The 20414-nt window shown below is 44.9% G+C and overlaps 1 protein-coding gene across 3 annotated transcripts; it reads left to right on the top strand.

The window, feature by feature from the left end:
- The first annotated feature begins 2886 nt into the window (after positions 1–2886).
- On the top strand, positions 2887–20406 carry Trmt10b (tRNA methyltransferase 10B). 3 transcript variants are annotated; one of them, XM_021160689.3, is made up of 9 exons: positions 2887–2947; positions 5894–6104; positions 6754–6868; positions 9760–9884; positions 11237–11389; positions 13229–13307; positions 13836–13903; positions 18290–18413; positions 19017–20406. In XM_021160689.3, exons 2-9 carry the CDS (start codon positions 5922–5924, stop codon positions 19121–19123), a joined length of 954 nt encoding a protein of 317 aa, XP_021016348.1. In that variant the 5' UTR covers positions 2887–2947; positions 5894–5921; the 3' UTR covers positions 19124–20406. The 3 variants fall into 3 exon arrangements, with proteins under 3 accessions (XP_021016348.1, XP_021016346.1, XP_021016347.1); XM_021160687.3 differs by having other exon boundaries at positions 5894–6125; XM_021160688.3 differs by lacking the exon at positions 2887–2947 and adding an exon at positions 2958–3207 and having other exon boundaries at positions 5894–6125.
- The last annotated feature ends 8 nt before the right edge of the window (positions 20407–20414 follow it).

Here is a 20414-nt window from a genome sequence, read left to right as displayed (position 1 = left end):
TATTTGAGTCCAATTAACTAAAACCTACAGTATGCCAGAAACCTTATGCAGATAGTTCAAATACTTCTGTTTGTTTTTTGAGACAAGGTTTCTCTGTGTAGCCCTGGCTGTCCTGGAACATGATCTGTAGACCAGGCTGGCTTTGAGCTCAGAGATCTGCCTGCCTCTGCCTCCACAGAGCTGGGATTAAAGGCCCACCACTGCCCCATGAATACTTTGTAAAATATAACTGTTTACATTGTTGCACATGTGTAATACTTTTGTGAGAGACAGATACTGACAGGAGGAAGAAGAGCCAGGCCTGCAGCTGAGCAGGCAGCAAAGCAGCTCCACCTCCCTTCGGTTGCTATTCTTTTTCTCTGTGGTTCCTGTAAGGAAGAGGAAGGTCCAGAAATGGTAGGAACATTGCTAACTGAGAAGCTAAAGCGCAGGGAAGGCATTCTGTCTGGTACTTTCATCGATACATTCCGTTTGTGACGCAGGCGAGGTGAGCATCCTGTTTTCAAGGGTGCTTGATGGAGGTTGGACGACCAGAGTTGGAGAATGACGAATCTCCGGGTCACCACAACAAAGGCAGGGTGAGATTTGTGAGGAGAAAGGAATCAAGGAAGGTTTCTGTAAGAGGCAGCACTGGGTGTCAGAAAGCATTTGTTGGATGCCGTGTGTAAGGCCATGAGATCTGGTAGGATTTAGATGTCAAAAGAGAAAAAAATCATTCTGTCAACCAGAGTCTTCTACGCAGTGACAACAGGTAAAACCCTGGGCACAGTAAGCACGGGCTCCTTAAGGGACTTCTCCCTCTCTTTTTTGGACAGAATCTAACCATGTAGCTTTGGCTATCCTGGAACTCACTATGTAGATCAGGCTGGCCTCGAACTCACAGAGATCTGCCTGCCTCTGCCCCGCCCCCCAAGGGTGAGGACTAAAGGCATGTGCCACACACAGCTCTCAAGGGACATGAATTAGTAGGGAAGACAAAAATTACGGACATGGAAGCGTCTTTTTAAAAAGATGCCAAGACCAAAAAACGAGCCAGCCTTACCTGATGTGACCAGAAAAGGGTTTTCTGAGTGGAGACTGTTTAAGCTGATTCTTAGAGAGTAAGAATCGTGGCTGGAGAGATGGCCCGGTGGTTAAGCGCATTTGCTGCTCTCACAGAGAAACAGGATTCTCTCCCCAGCTGTAATTCCAGTTCTTGGGGATGGGTCACCCTCTTCTGATCTCCATGGCTGCCTGCATGCACTTGGTACACAGATAAAACAGGCACACATAATCATATAAATGTTTTAAAAGGTAACAATCATTTAAAAAAAAAAACAGCTGTAATAATAGGAGAGGAAATAGACTGTGCTTAAAGCACCGAGAGACCAGAGCATTTAGAACTGAGAAGGTACAAGGCCGGATGCTGCAAGGCCTTGGGGATGGGGTTGGGTTTTACTACACCGAGGTACCACAGGAAACTGCTGAAGCATCTTTGGGTTGCGTGGGCGGGGCCATTGATGGAAGTGGAGGCAGTCAGAAAGGCAGCAAGACCAGCGAGCATGCTGAGGATGGTGTCTTCATTTGTGGGAGAATCGGATCGGAATGACACCCGAGTGAGGGTGGAGAGGAGGCAAAGGGACTGATGGTTGTGAGATGACATCTAAAAGCACCATCGAAGGCCATGTGACCCGCTTTGCAAGCTGCACCCAAAGCATGCCCGCAGAGGCCAGATGGGTCATGTAAGAGAAAAGGCTGCTTGTGTTAGCCTTTAAAAATCAACACACACACACACACACACACACACACACAACAAAACAAAACAAAAAACATTCGGCATGGTGGAACACACAACTATAATCCAGCACTTGTAAGGCTGAGGAGGGATAGCGAATTTGAGGTCAATCTGGGTTGCATTATAAGACCCTGGGTTTTTTTTTATTGTTGTTTGTTTTATTTTGTTTTTAATTAGATTGACATATGGACTGGGAGGAGTTGTGCCAAGAAAAGTCCACAGGAGAAAATAGTGCACCAAGGAGTGCAACCAGACTTCAGGTTCTTAAAAATTCAGGCTCATTTATTATAGGGTCTCTCTGAAAGAACGCGACGCCTAGCAGTGCAGAGTTATCGGAAAGTGGCAGATAGTCTATACAGCACAAGGCTGTGGGTCGAACGCTGGAGAGATGGCTCGGCAGTTAAGAGCATTGGTTGCTCTTGCAGAGAACCTAAGCTTGGTTCCCAGCCCCCACATGACTGCTCATAACTCTCTGTAACTCCAGTTCCGATGGGGGTGGCAGGTTGGAGAGGTGCGGGGGAGTGGGATTCCAATACCCTCTTCTGGTTTTCCCAAGTACCAGGCATGCATGAAATGCACTTGTGTATGCAGGCAAAACACCCATACATATGAACAAAAATAAATCTTAAAAAGAAAAAAAAAGTAAAGACAAGACTTGGACTAGTCGCTTCACGCATCTGAGCCTATTTCTGAGTTGATATGTGAAGGGAGATGTACAAGGTATGTAACTAGCCACTAGACCCCTTACCTGCTAAGTCTTGTCTGCGCTTGGAACTTGGACAGACTGGCGGCAGAAGGACCACTGTGTGCTCAGGAAAGGGCTGTGCTAGCTCATGGTCCCTGCTGGTTGAAGGGAAACCCAGGGAATCTTAAGGGCTCCATGCTGACCAAAAAGACAAAGTAGGTGGTTTAGAGTTTGGTTTAAAGTCGCCAGAAAGCGACTAGTCACCTGTTTGAGCTATGTACAGTTTACAAGGACTTGGAATTGCCATCTTCAACTAACAGACAGATAACCCAGAGTATAGAAGCCCAGCCAATCTACTGGTATCATCTAGTGCGTTGTTAGACTGAAAACTACAACTCCCAGAATGCCACTCAAAGCTGATCAGGAACCGGAAGTGGCGCTGGGGCGGGGCCAACTGTGTTAGGTCTCTTCTGAACAAGGTGTGTTAGGTAAGCCAAGATCTGGTTCTGAGGGTTGGCTAGAGATTGCGCGGTCCCACCGAGACGCCGCGGCACCCCACAGCCCTGGGGCGTCTGGGTCTTGCCTTTCCTCGGTCGCAGCACGCGAGGCAGTGTGACCCGCGTTCCCTGCAGCCTGAGATCTAAGCAGGTGTTCTGCTGCTGAAGGTGGTTGGGCTCAGAATGAGAAAATGAGAGACCTATGCAAACAGGATGATTGGACACTTAGCGACGGCGTTTGTGCTCATCAGGTGGGACTTGGGCTAGAAAAGGTCTAAGGCGAAGATGGCGGTGTTAACTCCAAGTATTTATTGAGAGTCTGAGTAAACGGAACATTTAATTGTATTGAAACGGTGTGGGAAAATTAGACAAAAAATAAGTAGGCGATGTTGGATAGTGAAAATATGCCTGATCTGAGGACGTGTGAGACTAAGGGAAGAGCATGTGGGCAGAGATTAACAGTTTATGCAGACATTGGGATATTTAGTATGTTTGGGGAATAGGTAGGTCACAGTTTATGCAGACATTGGGATATTTAGTATGTTTGGGGAATAGGTAGACCACAGAGCACAAAAGAAAATGATGGAGGAGGGACTAGCAGGAAAGATGGCTCTTGCTGAGGACCGGAGTTTAGTTCTCAGCACCCATGTCTGGGCGACTCATGACTGCCTGTAACTTAAGCTCCAGGCGATCTACAGACACCTGTACTGAACTGATGCACACATAGCTACATCCATAATTTTTAAAAATAAAATGGCTCCGGTGTGGTGGTGCAAACCTTTAATTTGGGAGGCAGAGGCGGGCAGATCTCCGTGAGTTTTAGGCCACCCTGGTCTCTAGAGGGAGTTCCAGGATAACCAGGGTACAGAGAAACCTTGTCTCAAAAAACAAACAAACAAACAAACGAATGAATGAATGAATCCATGAATGGTTGGATGGATGAATGTGGGAGGCAGAGACAGGGCAGATTTGTGAGTTGGAGGCCTGCCTGGTCTCCAACCAGTATATAGCAAGTTCAAGGCCAGCTAGGGCTACATAGTGAAACCCTATCTATAAATAAATATAAATAAATAAATAAAATCCTCTAGAAAACAGAAAGTTGACAGAAGGGAGAGAGCCCTTAGTGATCTGTGCAGATAGTGTGTAGATTTTGGATTACTGTGAGTGAAATAGAAAATGCTGCTGACTCTGGCCAGAAGAGTGGTGTAATTCTCAAACATTTAGATGCTCTTACATATCTGTTGCTACATACTTGTGAATATATATATATATATATACATATATATATATATTTCACAGATTTATTTTGAGACAGGGTCCCAGGTAGTTTAGACTAACCTCAAAGTCTTTATGTAGCCAAGGATGAACTTGAACTTCAGCAGTGAACTTCTGACCCTCCTGTTTCTTTTTTTGTTGTGCTAGTGGCCGCTGGCAACTTTATTTCACCAGTCAAAGCCATCTAGGGGCAGGGAGCCTCAGTGTCTTACAGGCAGGCAACGAGCCAGTTTCCCTGTAATTAATACAAACAGCATCAGAACCAATCCACGACAGCTCACAGCCAGTGGAACTCCAATCCCAGGGAATCCGGTGCTCTCTCACGGCCTCTGCATGCACTGCACACACATGCGGAAACCTACACTCAGTATACACAGATACAGACAATTTTTAAAAATAAAATATTTAATGTTAAAAACTCGAATTGAATTTTGGGTTGGGATTAGGACAGACTTTCCGACAATTCCTGAAATACATACTTCTGCCACGTTGTACCACATTTATGCAAAGTGGCATTCTCAGCTTTGACAATTACAGTATTAAAATACCCATCAACTCTGAAAACACTGCAACGTTCTATCCTGAAAACACTGCAACATTCTATCCGACAGTATCCAGGATTCAGCCAAGATTTAATTCTTTATTGTGAAAATAAGCAAGCTTACCCTTCTCATTAGAATGCAAATGTGCTCTCATCTTCATAAATGGTAAAGATATTTGTATACCAAAGCGTTGTTTTAGAATGAATGTCTTTATGTTTTATTATCAGTTGTTTGGTGTGTGTGTGTGTGTGTATACTATATACCTAGACTTGCATAACATTTCCTGGGTGAGAGCCAGCAAGATGTCGCAGGAAGGCTAGGTGCTTGCTTACAGCCCAAGCCTGGTAACCTGATTTCTGTCCTCAGATTCCATGTAAAGGGAAGAGAGAGCTGACTCTACTCGGGTTTTCTTTGATTTTCACACGCATTCTGTACATTTATACCCCACCACCTATACACACACCTCATGGTACACGTACAATAATAAATAATTTAGGACATTAAAATTTGTTCTAGAGTGAAAAGGGGGTTACAAGTAGAAATTGTTTAAGAAGCCCTGAACTAGCAGGGCAAGATGGTGAACACTTAGTCCCGAAACTTAGGACTCTCTGTGAGTTCTTGGCCAGCTTGCACACGCACCACTGGCGTCTTTGAACACCATGATTACAGTGCTTCTCACGTTTTTTCAGCCTCAGGCCTAGACGGGACAGTGCATACCCTCAGTGCTTTCTCTTGCAATGGCGCTCAGATATAGGGGGATTTGAGGCTTGACAAGAGGTTCTGACCGGTCACCAGAACCCCAGAAATCTACCACACTTTTTTTTACTGGCTCAGAACCTTGTATGTAGTAGATACTTAAGAAATATTTGCTAAAGGACTGATTTGAAAGTAAACTGACACACTGCTTTCCAAAGAGCACAATAAAAGTTTGGCTTCTATGGGTCCAGATCGTTTGGAGGTATCTGGTCCCTGTCCTCTGAGAAGTGTGCAGCTTCTTTCCTGCTGAAGTGTCTCTCTGGAATACTCTTCAGCATGTTCCCCGTGGGTCAGTCGTTCTGGGTCAGTATGGCACCCCTGCTCCTCACTAACACCCCAGCACTATCTGTCTTCTGGTTGTAAGGAATCAGCTGTGTAAGTGACATCTGCGCATGGACTGTAAGTCGGGAGAGAGCGCCCAGAGAACAGACTCACAGGCCTTTCAGGAACCAGAAGGCCTCCCAGAGGCCGGAGGTGAAGATGGACTCTCTGAAAGCTTCCAGCTTCTGCAGGTGGATGTGGAGTACGAGCGCCCAGAAGAGACCAGCCCTGCAAACAGTGCCGTGTGGAGCTCGGTAGGTGCCGCGTGGAGCTCGGTAGGTGCCGCTTGGAGCTCAGTAGGTGCCACGTGGAGCTCGGTGGGTCCTGCGAGCTTGCCGTGATGGCTGTCTCGGAGATCTCTGCTCTAAGGGTTGATCTAGGAGCTGAGAATGAATTCTATGTATTTCATTCCCTTGGATTACAGTTTCATCTTCATTTGAGTCATAAGAATGTAAATAAAAATTTAAAAGAGATTTTGATATGGCTCAAAAAGGATGAGGGACTCTAAACTCTGTTTTTAAGATTCTGTCCCAAATGAGTTTTCTGCAATTTTGGGATGGTGGGGTGAGGGTGGTGTTCTCTCTAATTATAACCTGGAGAGGGATATTATTCAGAGAGAACTTTTGCCTTGCGTACTCAAGGCCCTGGGTCCGATCCCGAGCAATGCACTCAGTTATAATAATTCTGTAATGTTCACGGTGAATATCCACCAATGAAAATAAAATAGCAAACCATCATAGCGGTAAAATGAAAAATAAGCACAAGCCAGTAGCAGGCTTGTTTTTAAGACAAAAACCTTTTCCTCTCTAACTTTATATATAAATGAAAAAGGTGGCAGGCGTTCATTTTCCTTTCTGGTGCTCATGAAGTTCTCAAACAATTTTGTTTTCTGGATAATGGAAGAAAAACGTGCAAAGAAAACAGAGACACTGGGAAAGGATAGTCTCCTCAAAGAAGAGCAAAAGGAAGCAGGAAAGAGAACGAAGGAAAGCCAAGCGTGCAGAGGAGCCCGGAAACGGTGAGCGTGGTTGCCGGTGAAAGGTCATGGCTTTCGGCAAACTTGTTTTTATGTTGCTGGGAGAGTAGGGCCTATTACTCAGTTCCTCTGCAAACCAGCGGACCAGTGCGAACTTCGAGGTTGCTTTTAAAGTAGAAGCTAAGTGACCATGTGCGGCTGTAAACTCAGAAACGGAAGGGATGACACCGGCGGTAATGCATGCTCATTCATGCTCTGTGCTAGCTTAAAATCATGCATTGAGTACCTCGGGGCTGCTACGTACTGAGATTATCCCCTTTTTGTAGAAGAGATGGGTTCAGATTAGATAATGTGCTCAGAATAACTCAGTTTAGCACAATCTCTAATAAGCCAGAGCCTATGCTGCTCCCTACCAAAAGTAAAAGAGAGATTCGTCTGCACAGAGAATCCCCTGGGTTGTACAAAAAGAGCTATTAGTTCTAGTAAGTCCAGAAAAGACACTGGACTCAAAAATTAGTATTTTGAAAGCTGGCCTTTGGCCAGGCCTGGTGGACATGCCTTTGGTCACATCACTCAGGATTCAGAGTCAGGCTGATGTCTGTGAGTTTCAGGCCAGCCTAGTCTCAGGCCTACACAGAGAAACCCTGTCTCAGAAAAACAAAAACAGACAAAAAGAGAGAGACAGACAGACTGATTACCGTTCCCCTCCCTCTTCCTCTTACCCTCCCATCTAAACTCACCCCATGTCTGTCTCATTAGAAAACAAACAGGCTTCTAAGAGACACTAATAATAAAATACAGTAAGATAAAACAAAAACTGTCACATTGGAATGGACAGGAGAAACAAACAGAAGGAGAAGAGCCCAAGAGAAGGCACAAGAATCAGAGACTCACACAGGAATCCCATAAACACGCTGGACTGGAGCGCTAATGTGTAAGCAGAGGACCCGGCGCCTGCTGCCTCCGACTCCATAGGAGCGTTGATCACGTCCATCCAGAAGGCCTTGTTTTCTTGGTGCCATCCTCTGGCTCTTACACTCCTTCCACATCCTCTTTGGAAGGGTCCCTGGAGCCCTGAGGGGAGGGATTTGGTGGACACATCCCATTCAGGGCTGAGTGTTCCAAGGTCTCTCACTCTCTGCATGTCTGGCTGTGGGGTCTCTGATGGCTGAGTCAGACACTGAGCTATGAGTCTAGCAGAATGTCATTAGGAGTAATTTTATTGCTATATAGCTTTTGTTTTTGTTTTAGACCAGTACTATTTTACCCTAGATCCTTGGGCTATCTAGTCTCTGGCTTTTGGTCATCCAAGCAGTGTCAGGTATGGATTTCATCTTGTGGAGTGGGCCTTAAGTCAGCTATTGGCTGGTCACTCCCGTGAGCTTTGTGCCTCCATTGCCCTAGCATACCTTATAGTCAGGACACCATTGTATACCCAGTTTGTGACTGGCATGGAGTTTATGTTACTCTTTTGGCAGTGTGTAGAGTACTTTCCTGTGCCAAAGGCATTGGAATATAAAAGACTCCGTGTAGGCACCAGTTCAACTTCTTCAGCTTCCGTGAGTTGTGAAGGTTTTGTCTTCAGCATTGGGGCCTCGCTGTCAGTTTGTGGAGAGCAACCGATAGCCTTGGTCACAGCCTGGGTTATTTGGAGATTCCTATGGGACTTCTTTGGCCAACAACTTAGATGTAACCTAGTCCCAGTATTGAAGGCTTCATTTGGTGACAAGAGATGAACAGTTGGGACTCTGTCTCCCCATTATTTTGATTCCCCTTCATATCTGTATACATTTCAGGGAGCATCTACTGTATTAGGTTTGTGTACTTACCCCTCCGATGGCCTTGATTCTAGCTGTCTCCCCGTTTCCCCCTTTCATAGTTCTCTCTCCTCCCCACTTGATCCTCCTGCTCCTGCAACCCCCATCCATTCATACCTGTTCATTTCTCTTACCTAACAAGATCTATCTATACACCTTAGTTTCTTACTCTATACATAACCTCTGTGGTTCTGTGCATTGTAGCTTGGTTATCATTGACTTAACAGCTAGTATCCATATCATAAGCAAATACATATTTGTATTTCTGGGTCTGGGATGCCTAACTTAAGATGATTATTTTTCTAATACTAAACATTTATCTGAAAATTTCATGATGTCGTTTTTTTGGGTTTGTTTTTGTTTTTTGTTTGTTTGGATAATACTACTCTATTGTGTAAATGTATCACATTTCTTTATCCATTCTTCTGATTAGGTTAGGTTGTCTCCAGTTTCTAGGATTATGAATAGAGCAGCAATGTGAACATGGGTGAGCAAGTTTCTCTGTTATAGGACGAAGCATCCTTTCGGTGTATGCCCAAAAGTGGTATAGCTGGATCTTGAGGTAGATCGTTTCCCATCTTCCTGGGAAACTGCCATGCTGATTTACATAGTAGCTGTATAAGTTTGCAGTCCCACCAGCAATGGAAGAGTGTTCCCCGTGCTCCACATCCTTGCCAGCTTGAGCTGTCCCTTGTGCTATTGATCTTAGACTCTGATGCATGTAAGATGAAATCTCATAGTGTTTGCATTTCCCTCGTGGCTAAGAATGTTGATCATTTCTTTGTTTCTCAGCCATTTAAGTTTCCTCTATTGAGGATTCTCAGTTTAGATCTGGGCCCCAATTTTAATTGGATTATTTGATTTTTTGATACCTAGTTTTTAAATTTTTTCATATACTTTGGATATTAGTTTTCTATCTGATGTGTAGTTGGTAAAAAATCTTTTCCCATGCAGTTGCTGCAGCTTTGTCCAAAAAAAATGTGGTGTCCTTTGCTGCACAGAAGCCTCTCAGTGCCATGAAGTCCCATTTACTAGTTGTTGATCTCAGTGCCTGTGTTGTTGATCTCAGTGCCTGTGCTATCCCATTCTTAATCCTCTCTGGTATTTCTGTCGCAGGCACCTGCCCACAACACAGCAAACGTTTTTTGAAAGCCTTAACCAAAGAGAAACTTTTGGAAGCCAAACACTCAGGACCAAGACTATGTGTTGACTTGAGCATGACCCAGCACATGTCAAAGAAGGTAGAGCATCCAGAGGCCAAGGGAGGCACAGAAGGGTGCAGGCTGGCCAGGCGGGGACCATCGCCAGCTTCTATGGGCTAGACGTGTCTGGTTTTCTAGTCTCCAGACTTCCACAGGTGGTTGGAAAGGAACACAGGTTCTTTGATTTAGTTTGCAGTTTGCCTTCTCTTTCCAGCCTCCTACTCAAGCTATGATGTTCTCAGTCTAGATGGAACCTTGCCAATCTTCTAGCCCAAAGTTCCAAAGTCCTTCCATAGTCCTCCCGAAAACATGGTCAGGTTATCACAGGAATACCCCACTTCTGGTACCTATTTGTCTTAGTCGGGGTTTCTATTCCTGTACAAACATCATGACCAAGAAGCACTTGGGGAAGAAAGGGTTTTATTCAGCTTACACTTCCATGTTGCTGTTCATCACCAAGGAAGTCAGGACTGGAACTCAAGCAGGTCAGGAAGCAGGAGCTGATGTAGAGGCCATGGAGGGATGTTCTTTACTGGCTTGCTTCCCCTGGCTTGCTCAGCCTGCTCTCTTATAGAACCCAAGACTACCAGCCCAGAGATGGTCTCACCCACAAGGGGCCTTTCCCCCTTGATCACTAATTGAGAAAATGCCTTACAGCTGGATCTCGTGGAGGCATTTCCCCAACTGAAGCTCCTTTCTCTGTGATAACTCCAGCCTGTGTCAAGTTGACAAAATTAGCCAGTACGCCTTCTAAAAAAATGAACAAGGAGGCAGGAGGTGGTGGTGCATGCCTTTAATCCCAGTACTGCTGAGGCAGAGGCAGCAGCCATAAAAAAACGAAGAGTAAACAAGGGAGTCTCTCCTTATATTAAGCGAGAGCAGATTAAATCAAATCCAAAGTCTTGTAGACCTTTTCTTCAGTGTAGCACAAATCAAACTAAGCTATGAAAAAAACTTTCTAGGACTAGGGAGGAAAGTTAGCACTTCCAACATTGTAATATCTCTTAAAGTTAGGGTGATGGTGCCAGATGTACCAAATGGGCACGGAAGTGCCACTGCCCTATTGACCTCTTTAATAATTTAAATACTGAGCAGTTTCGGACAGGAGAACTGGTGTAAAAGCAGAGGACATCCTTCCAGATATCATGGGCAGATTCAGGGGAGGAGGAACTCTCAGTTTTCACTCTTAGGGGCATCTCCAGACTAGTGTCATCGTCTTATGTCAAGGAGCATAGCACTTTCGCGCATGCTCACTCCTGAGTGAAAGGAGCCAGGCTAGCCCACGGGGGTCTTGTGGGGCAGGACCCAGGGAGTGACCACTGTGTGACTGTCCACTGCTAGGGCTGTCATGCTTCCATGCCAAAGGCTCAGTTATCCTTGTTGCTTTACAGGAATTGAGTAGGTTGGCGGGACAGATTCGAAGGTTGTATGGTTCAAACAAAAAAGCCAGCAGGCCCTTTTGGATCTGCCTCACTGGATTCTCAACCGCCAGCCCCCTCTATGAGGAGTGTCTGAGGATGAATGACGGGTTTTCTGCTTACTTGGTAAGAATCCTCTAGCATGTTTCTTAAGTTATCTAAGTGTGCTTCTGTCCTAACAGAAAGGTTTTACTTTTTCATTCTTTGGCATACAGCTGGATCTCCACCTATGACATCCTTATCGCATCTATCTATTCTGTTATTGTGTGTGTGTGTGTGTGTGTGTGCACACGCACACGTGCGCCCATGATATGAACACAGAGGTCAGAGGACAGTGAGAGCTGGTTCTCTCCACCACATGGGTCCTGGGAGAAGACTCAGCTCGGGCTTCGGAGCAGCTGTCTTTACCCACTGAGCTATCTCCACACTGGCTCCTCTGTAGTTTTTTAAATATTTTGATGAACTAAAGAGATGGGTCCAGGGGCTGGAGAGATGGCTCAGCGGTTAAGAGCACTGACTGCTCTTCCTAAGGTCCTGAGTTCAATTCCCAGCAACCACATGGTGGCTCACAACCATCTCTACTGGGATCTGGTGCCCTCTTCTGGCCTGCAGGTGTACACTCAGTCAGAACGCTGTATACATAATAAATATCCTGAAAACAAATTGCACCTGTAGTGAACACATAGACACTTTTTTCCTTGTCATTTATTCCTTCTGCAATACACTATAGCTGGGTGTGGTAGCTCATGCCTGTCATCTCAGAAATTGGGAGCCTGAGGCAGAAGGACTGTCACAAGTTTGAAGCTGGCCTGAATTACATAGTGATTCCTAAGCCATTGTGAGATCTGTCTCAAAACCAAGAGGAAACAAAACTACAGCATAAGAACTATCTATGTTCTATTTGCTAGGCATTATAATAATCTAGAAGTGATTTCTTTAATGATCATTTTAAGTCTTCAGGAACATATAACTTAAATGTAAGCATTGGTATTTTATATAAGGGACTTGAAGATGCTAACCCTGATTTTAGTGTCTATGGGGCCCACTGGAAGCCAGGCCCCACCCATGCTGCAGGGTAACTGTAATTAATGTCTGCATAGAAATGGTGTCTTCACTGTGGCAATCTATAAAGTTTCAGAATCTTTCATTAGTTCTTATAATTACATTTTTTCTCATTCTTGCCCTTCATTGTGAAACTAATATTCCCATTGTCTAGAACCACGTTTCATAACCTGTCTAGTTCGTGCCAAACCATATACTCTAGTAATATTTTTGGAATATAGCAGTGGAGAGGTGGGAAACGTGATTGTTAGAGAAAGGACACTTTCGGAGCAGTGTGGCTTCACAGTGTCTTTTGGGAAGAAGTCCTCCACTTTCCACTCTTGGCTGGGGATCTTGTAAAGGTAACAGTAGGTATGCAAGGGAGAATCCAGGTCTGTTTCCAAGAAACGGCACTAAAACTGCCCCTCTGTGCTGCTGTATAGCTGGGACTGAGTTACGGCAGCCTTCCCTGGGGAAGCCACAGAGGCTGTAGGTGCGAGGGATGTGCTGTGTGGCGCTGGACAGCCAGCTGTCTCCTGTTACTGCTTCAGCAGCCTCTCCCGATGTGCCCTATCCGTGCCGTTCTGAGGCGATCTCCTTTCCGTTTGACCTGTGTCAGTGTCCTCTCTTCTTTCCGACTCACTAGAAAGCCACCCCTCCTGCTCATGCTCCCTCACCTTAGTCCTGGTGTATGCTCCCTGTCCCTCGGGGGCCTCTGCCACTCTCTGTCTCACTTCTGTGGTTTAAATGCCTGCGCTTATCTGATTGTCTCAACTAAGCACTTCTCAAGAAGCCCTCAGACCGGCAGCTTCCCGGCGCAGCCGCGCCCAGCGCTGTGCTGTGGGGTAGTAGGCAACTGGTACTGAATTGTGCATGATGCAGTTTTAACCCCATTCGCCTGTGCAATTATCTTTATGTTTCCAGCTGGATGTGACAGAAGAAGACTGCTTTAGCCTTTTTCCTCTGGAAACCCTTGTGTACCTGACTCCTGACTCCAAACACCGTGAGTCCCTGCCCTTCCCCTGTGGGTTCACCAGAGCTTTGTCCCTGGTCTTGTGTTGCATTATTCCCTGTGGTACATCTGTTCTCACTCCATCTAAGAGACTGTGGGAGGAAGCACTGGGGATAAGCTGCCCTCTCCTGTGGGTAGATAGCCAGTGCCGCAGAGATGGGCTCCAGCTTCGGGTGGACTCTGCATGCAGCCTGGCCGCCGGTTTCCTGGGCAGCTTTGGTCAGGGTATTGGTTCTATAGATCCTTTCCCCAGCCCATCCTCTGTTGCTCTCCCTAGTGTTAGGTCAGCCATGCTCCTCTCAGACTCATCGCACATTTCTCGTACGTCTGGCTTTGTTTCCCATCTAACCCAGTGCTGCTTTGGACACAGCACCTGCATTTTGTTCAGATCTGCCAGCAGGCTTTAAGTCGTGTTGTTGTGTTTGTTGTATTACTATTGTGATTTCTTTCCTTTTGCTTTCTCTGGATTTAGAAATTATAAAACAAAGTTGATCTCGGTGGCTTTCATTTTCCCATTAGCCCTTGAAGACATTGATCAGAGCACAGTTTACATTATTGGTGGACTTGTAGATGAGAGCATTCAGAAGGTAAGTGGACATTTTAGCCTCACCTCCCCCCCCCCCCCTCCTTTTTAAAAATTTTCTAGACTGGGTTTCTTTACATAGTCTTGGCTGTCCTGGAACTTGCTCTGTAACCAGGCAGTCCTTAAACTCACAGAAATCCACCTGCCTCTGCCTCCTGCCTTGGATTTAAAGGGGTTCACCAAAAACTTCCAGCCGTGTTATACCATTTATAGTAGAGGCATTTGCCCTGTTGTTAATATCCCCAGCAGGCCTAGCCGCTGTGTGGGAACAAGAAGAGCTCGTCCATGGGTGCCCCTCCTGCCTGGAGGTCAGCAGTCCTGACTGACAGGAGCTGAGTCGGAAGTCAGTAGGTCAGGCCTGGTGATTTCGGCACAAACTTCCTTCCACTGCCTCTCGTCTTCTCTCTGCCACGACGACTCTGTTCTTGGCTCCGCATTTTATCCCAGCACTGTGTTCTCTGTGGGAGATTGGTTGGCTTCTTGTAGGCTAACTTTCTTGCTGGTGTAAGTCATATTCCAAGACCTCAAATTCAGTAGGGTTGACCAGGCTTCTATTTTAGATTTGCTTTATATTTTACATATAGGACTGTTTTGCTCACATGCATGTCTGTGTACCATGTGCATGCCTGTTCAGAAGAGGGCATCAGAGCCCCTGGAATTAGAGTTATAGATGGTTGTTAGCCACCTGTGGGGACTGGGAGTAGAACCCAGGTCCTCTGTAAAGAACAACAAGTGCTCTTAGCTGCTGAACCATCTTTTCAACTTCATGATTCTTTTATTGAATTGAAGTTTCACTGGAATAATTAAGCTGATACTTAAAACTTTGTTTCTCTTATATAAATATTAATTTTCTTTGCTTATATTCACTAATTAACATATATTGCATAGTTTTAAGTTGAATAGTGATTCAGTAGTTTACACTTGCAAAAAGAAATGTAGAAGTCAGAAGTAAGTGTCCTTCCCACCCTGTACCCTCAATCCTCAAAGTATCATGGTCCATTTTCTCAGGCATGTTTGTTGGTCTCTGACATGTGTTTATAATGTATTAGAAATATTTCATGTGTGAGACACACATATATGAAGCACATGTTTAATATGAATGGCAGCTCAATCTATCATTTAATCGTAGTTTCAGAACAACTAAATGATAGATTGAGCTCCCATTGGTGTTAAACATGTGCTTAGTTTTAGTACAATTAAATGTGTGGATCTAAGTGTTCCATGGCGTCATAACAGTAATCCTTTGTGGCTGGGGGTCTCCTGCAGAAGCCTGCTAATAGGGATTAGAAAGTCACTGTTGTTGTTCCCAGTGTACTCCTGATTCAGGCAGCTGATTACGTGAAGACATAAACAGCTGTCTGCTTCTATTATATAAATATTGTATATTCTATAATAATATATATGCATATTTATATATATTATATATATAATAATATATAAATATTTAATATATTATATATATGCATATATATAATAGACTATTCCTATTATATAAATAAACATGCAGAGCGTTCCCTGGCACATTACCAAGGCAAGAGCACACCATTACACTGAAGCCAGTTTTGGTTTCCATCATCTCCAGACTTGATGAGGCTGAGCATCACCAGGAGTGACACTCTGGGTCTCCTGGTGTGACAGGCTTTCCTGTCAAGTATTCTTACTCGTGATTTGAAATTTTCAAATGTAATCACAAGGGAACAAGAAGTCCAGGACTTCTGCAAGACAACAGAATTTTCAAAAATCCACTGTAATAGAAACTAAACCAAGCCAGGGGGGAGGAGGGTTGTTTTCAAGGAGCATAACAAAATCAAACACAGTTAAATGACATGTGTGTGGTCCTGTCTGCCTGGGAGGCTGCGTCAGAATCATTTGGGCCCCTTTGAGCCCTTCCTACAAACAGGGAACTGTCACGTGTGGCTTGATTGTATTATGGATGGGAGGGAAACTTTACCAAAGACCTCTGGGGGAGACTTTAATAATGGTTGTGTATTAAATAACCCTTCAGGATTTTTAGAAGTGAAGATTGTGCTGAAGGGGGAGAGCTGGTTGTCCTCCAGCGAGAGGCCAGTGTGAGGTGCAGTGTTAGAATGGCCGAAGCTCACAGAAATGTAGGTGACAGGACGAGAACTCATGTAATGATTCTCTCAGATCTCTTAGACTTGAGATATTTTGAAATAAATGGTTGGGAGGGGAAGAGAGCTTTATCTCAGAGTCGGTATCGGCTTACTCTCTGACTTGCCACGCCTCCTGCGACCGGCAGATGGCCTCTTTGAGGCCGTAAAGCCCAGAAGGTATGTCAGCAGAGTGTGCTGTCTAGATGTGAAATTTTATTTATTTATTTATCTATTTTACATTCTGACCACAGTTTGCCCTCCTTCCTCTACCCCAAGTTCCTCCCTCTCCCTATCCACCCATGCTCCATTTCTCTTGAGAAACAGGGAGGCCTCCCATGGAGAGCAACCAGCCGTGGCATATCTAGTTGCAGTAAGTCTAGGTATATCTTCTGTTGAGCTTAGATGAGCCATCTGGTAGGGGGAAAGGGTCCCAAAAGCAGGGCACAGAGTCAGAGACAGCCCTTGATCCTACTGTTGGGATCAAGAAGATCAAGCTATACAAATGTAATGTATGTGCAGAGGGCCTAGGTCAGTCCCGTGCATGTTTTCTGGTTGGCGGTTCAGTCTCTGTGAGCCCCTATGGGTTCATGTTAGTTGATAATGTGGGTTTCTTGGAGTGTCCTTGACCCCTCTGGCTCCTACCGTCATTCCTCCCCTCTTCCATGGGATTCTCCAAGCTCTGCCTAATGTTGGGCTGTGGGTCTCTGCATCTGTTTCCATCAGTGGCTGGATGAAGCCTCTCAGATGACCAGTGTATGAGTATAGCAGAATATCATTCTGAATATCAGAGAATCATTTTGTTGATTTTCTTTTTTATTTGCCATTTGTGTTTGGTTCTGTTATGGGTCTCTGTGCTATCCAGCCTCTGGCTCCTGTCCCTCTGGGCAGTGTCAGAGGTGGGCTCCCCTCCCATGGCATGGGTCTCAAGCTGGATCAGGCATTGACTGGCCACTCCCACAATTTCTGTGCTGCCTTTACCCCAGCATATCTTGTAGGCAGGACAAATTGTAGGTTGAAGGTTTTGTGGCTGGGTTGGTGTCCCAGTCCCTCCACTGGAAATCTTGCCTCATTCCAGGAGATGGCCAGTTCAGGCTCTGTTTTTCCCACTGGTGGGAGTCTTAGCTAGGGTCACCCTTGTATCCTGGGAGTTTCCATTGCCCTAGGTTGCTGGCTCCTCCCAGAGATGCTCCTCCCAAATTCCAGTTGTCTCTCCCAGTACTCTCTCCCTCACCACACCTGATCCCTCCTGTTCCCATCCTCACACTTCACCCCATTCAATCCCTTCTCCCCATCCACTGGCAATGTCTGTTCTGTTTCCCCTTCTCAGTGAGATTCATTCGTCTGCCCTTGAGCCCACCTTGTTACTTAGCTACTTTGGGTCTCTGGATTGTAGTAGCATCGTTTTCCTGTACTTTACAGCTAATAGCCACTTATAAGTGAGTACATACCATGTCTGTCTTTCTGGAGCTTGGTTACCTCACCCAGCATGATCTTTTCTAGTTCGATCCACTGGCCTGAAAATTTCATGACATCATTGTTTTTAATAGCTGAGTAATACTCCATTGTGTAAATGTGTCACATTGTCTTTATCCATTCTTCAACTGAGGGACATCTAGGTTGTTTCCAGTATCTAGCCAAATAACCACTATGAGCTACTATGAGCTATTATAAGTTTCTATGAACATAATTGAGCAAGTGTCCTTTTGGTGCAGCAGTGTCTTTGGGTATGTGCCCAGGAATGGTATAGCTGGGTCTTGAGGTAGATCAATTCTCAGTCTTCCAAGACATCACCATATAGAGCTGGAGAGATGGCTCAGCGGTTAAGAGCACTGACTGCTCTTCCAAAGGTCCTGAGTTCAAATCCCAGCAACCACATGGTGGCTCACAACCATCCATAATGAGATCTGATGCCCTCTTCTCCGGTGTCTTAAAAGAGCGACAGTGTACTTACATATAATAAATAAATAAATCTTTTTTAAAAAGCAAAAGAAAGAAATCACCATATTGATTTCCAAAGTGGCCACAGCTGTTTGCACTCCCCCCAGTGATGGAGGAGCATTCTTTCCCCTTGTTCCACATCTTCAACAGCATGAGCTGTCATCTGTGTCCTTGATCTTAGCCGTTCTGACAAGTGTAAGATTGAGTCACGCCCTCTCAGGTTTCTACCAACTCAAAGTAGCAGCATGTGGGGATTTTTGAGACTGGCAGTCCCTATTACAATGAATACAATGAAAATAATACGTGTAACTTTTATAATAAGAAAATTTGATTTACAGAAGGTGACATTTCAAAAAGCCCGAGAATACTCTGTCAAGACAGCCCGCTTGCCAATCCAGGAATACATGATCAGGCGCCAGAATGAGAAAAACTACCATTCGGAAATACTGGCCATCAACCAAGGTACACTCAGCCCAGCCCACCCCGCTTCTCCTTACAGGCCTTTTACTGTTGCTTTGTCTTGGGTGGGCTCTGTGTTCTCTGTTTACTCAGACTATTTGATAGCTCACTCTGCTGCTCTGCTTTAAGTGTAGTGCCCTTGACTCAGTTTCCTCTGACGCCTGGACTCTCCTGCATGCACTTGCTGGCAGCCATTCTGCCTGGCCATTGAGAGTTCCCTCCTTTTGTTTTCTTTCCTGGATAAGTGTCCCTTTGCCTAGAACACCTTGTCACCTACCTTCATTGGCCAGTATCTTTGTTCTCTAGGCGTCAGCTCAGGAGCATCTTAGCTGCCTTTCCTCCCACTGCAGGCTGTCAGGCCCCTTGTTGGTATTCCCATGGTGCTGTGTTCCTCCCTTGCAGTTGTCCATTCCCAAGTGTTCAGTGTAAGATGAGGCCTTGTAAGTAGGGCTGTGTCCTTGTCTCACTCTTCCCACGATCAACCATCACATGTGACTCAGGACAGCTGGGCAGTGAAGACATTCCACAGCACCCCTGTTCCACATTAGTCACTTACTAACTAGTCTTCTCCTGAACGGTCACCAACATCTGTTTACCTTCTGACAGTGTTCGATGTCCTGTCTACTTACTTTGAAACTCGTAACTGGCCTGAAGCACTGAAGAAAGGAGTTTCCCCAGGAAAAGGCTACGTTCTTCGGAATTCCGCGGAATGATGAGCAGCCTAAGATTCCAGCTGCGGGGGGTGAAGTGCCAGAGGTGTCTTGACCAAAGGACCAGGCAAAGTGTGGCAATGGCACACACTTGCCTCTACATGCTATCTCAGATCTTTGAAAGCCATTAGTGGCAAGAACCACATTTTATGCTATGTCACCCACAATGCCTGAAAATGCCCTGATAAAACATATTATGGTTAAAAAAAAAAGCTTGTGTTAAGTAATTGCCAAAATACATGTCATTCCCGGGTGTTAATTCATGCTTTGTACATTCATCTGTTTGTGAAAGGTTTTAAAGTTGTTTAAATGATTGTCTGAACTTTTCATTTAACTTACATAAAATTATTTTTGTCACCTGAAATGTGCTGATTTTCACCAGCTCAGACATTTGCTGCAATCAGCTCTGCTGGCCTAGCCCCGCCTGGCCCGCACTACTTTACGTTTAGAGTGCTTGGTTCTTTCCTGTGGCTCTCACCCTGTTCTTGTTCTCATTATATATAGTCATGGAGGGCACCTCTCTTCTAGTCTTTGTAAATAGCTTTGTGTAGCCTTGAGCTCAAACAAGCCAAGTGCTCTGGACAAATATATACCCCAGGTTAATAAAAACAAAATTATTGATAAATCCAACATAAAGCAGCCAAAAAAGGTTGCTGCATTCTGACACAGAAGCATACAGGCAAGGCCTCAGGGAAGCCCTTTAAGGGACTGGGCCACATAGGCTTCAGGGGTCCATAACTCATTCTCAGAGGTCAGACTGAACTGAGAACCACTCAACTCTTACCACCTGCCAGCCTACACTTTTCCCTATGGAGGTTTTACCATAACATAAATAGCACAGAATCTTCCTCCAACTCTAAAACACTCCTCTTTATCCAAAACCTGAGCACATAGTTTTTTAAGATTGTGGGAATTGTGTTAAATGATGTTTAGCCAGACGTGGATTAAAGATCTTCATACTATTATATCTAAGGAAAAAAAAACTGTATATAAAAAATACTAATTATGAAGTGAAATATTTGTAATTACTAAAGTTTTTTATAATAGCCATGAAAGAAATATATCCTGTTTGAACTAGACAGAGTATAAGTTACAGCATCTTTTAACTCCAATTTGAAAAACACAAATACACATACAGTGGTTAAGCCTCAGGCCATGTTACAGTCTGTGCCTCAGTATCTTTGAGTGGAATGAGAATTCCTGGTAATTGTGTGAAACACTTGGGACAATACTTCTCACACAGTAAGTGCTTCAGTATGAGCTACTGTGTACTCTTCCACTGGCTTCTGGGATT

The sequence above is a fragment of the Mus caroli genome, unplaced genomic scaffold, assembly GCF_978045245.1.
Source record: "Mus caroli unplaced genomic scaffold, Mus_caroli_1 scaffold_6, whole genome shotgun sequence".
Classification (NCBI taxonomy): domain Eukaryota; kingdom Metazoa; phylum Chordata; class Mammalia; order Rodentia; family Muridae; genus Mus; species Mus caroli.
The sequence above is the reverse complement of the archived record's forward strand: the minus strand, read 5'-3'. Positions and strand labels throughout refer to the sequence as shown.

Excerpts from the sequence above, each read along its gene's own strand:
- Trmt10b (XM_021160687.3), top strand. The coding sequence starts at position 5,922 with ATGGACTGTAAGTCGGGAGAGAGCGCCCAGAGAACAGACTCACAGGCC. Across the intron at positions 6,869-9,759 it reads TGCAGAGGAGCCCGGAAACG|GCACCTGCCCACAACACAGC; the intron begins GTGAGCGTGGTT and ends TTTCTGTCGCAG. Across the intron at positions 13,904-18,289 it reads TAGATGAGAGCATTCAGAAG|AAGGTGACATTTCAAAAAGC; the intron begins GTAAGTGGACAT and ends TTTGATTTACAG.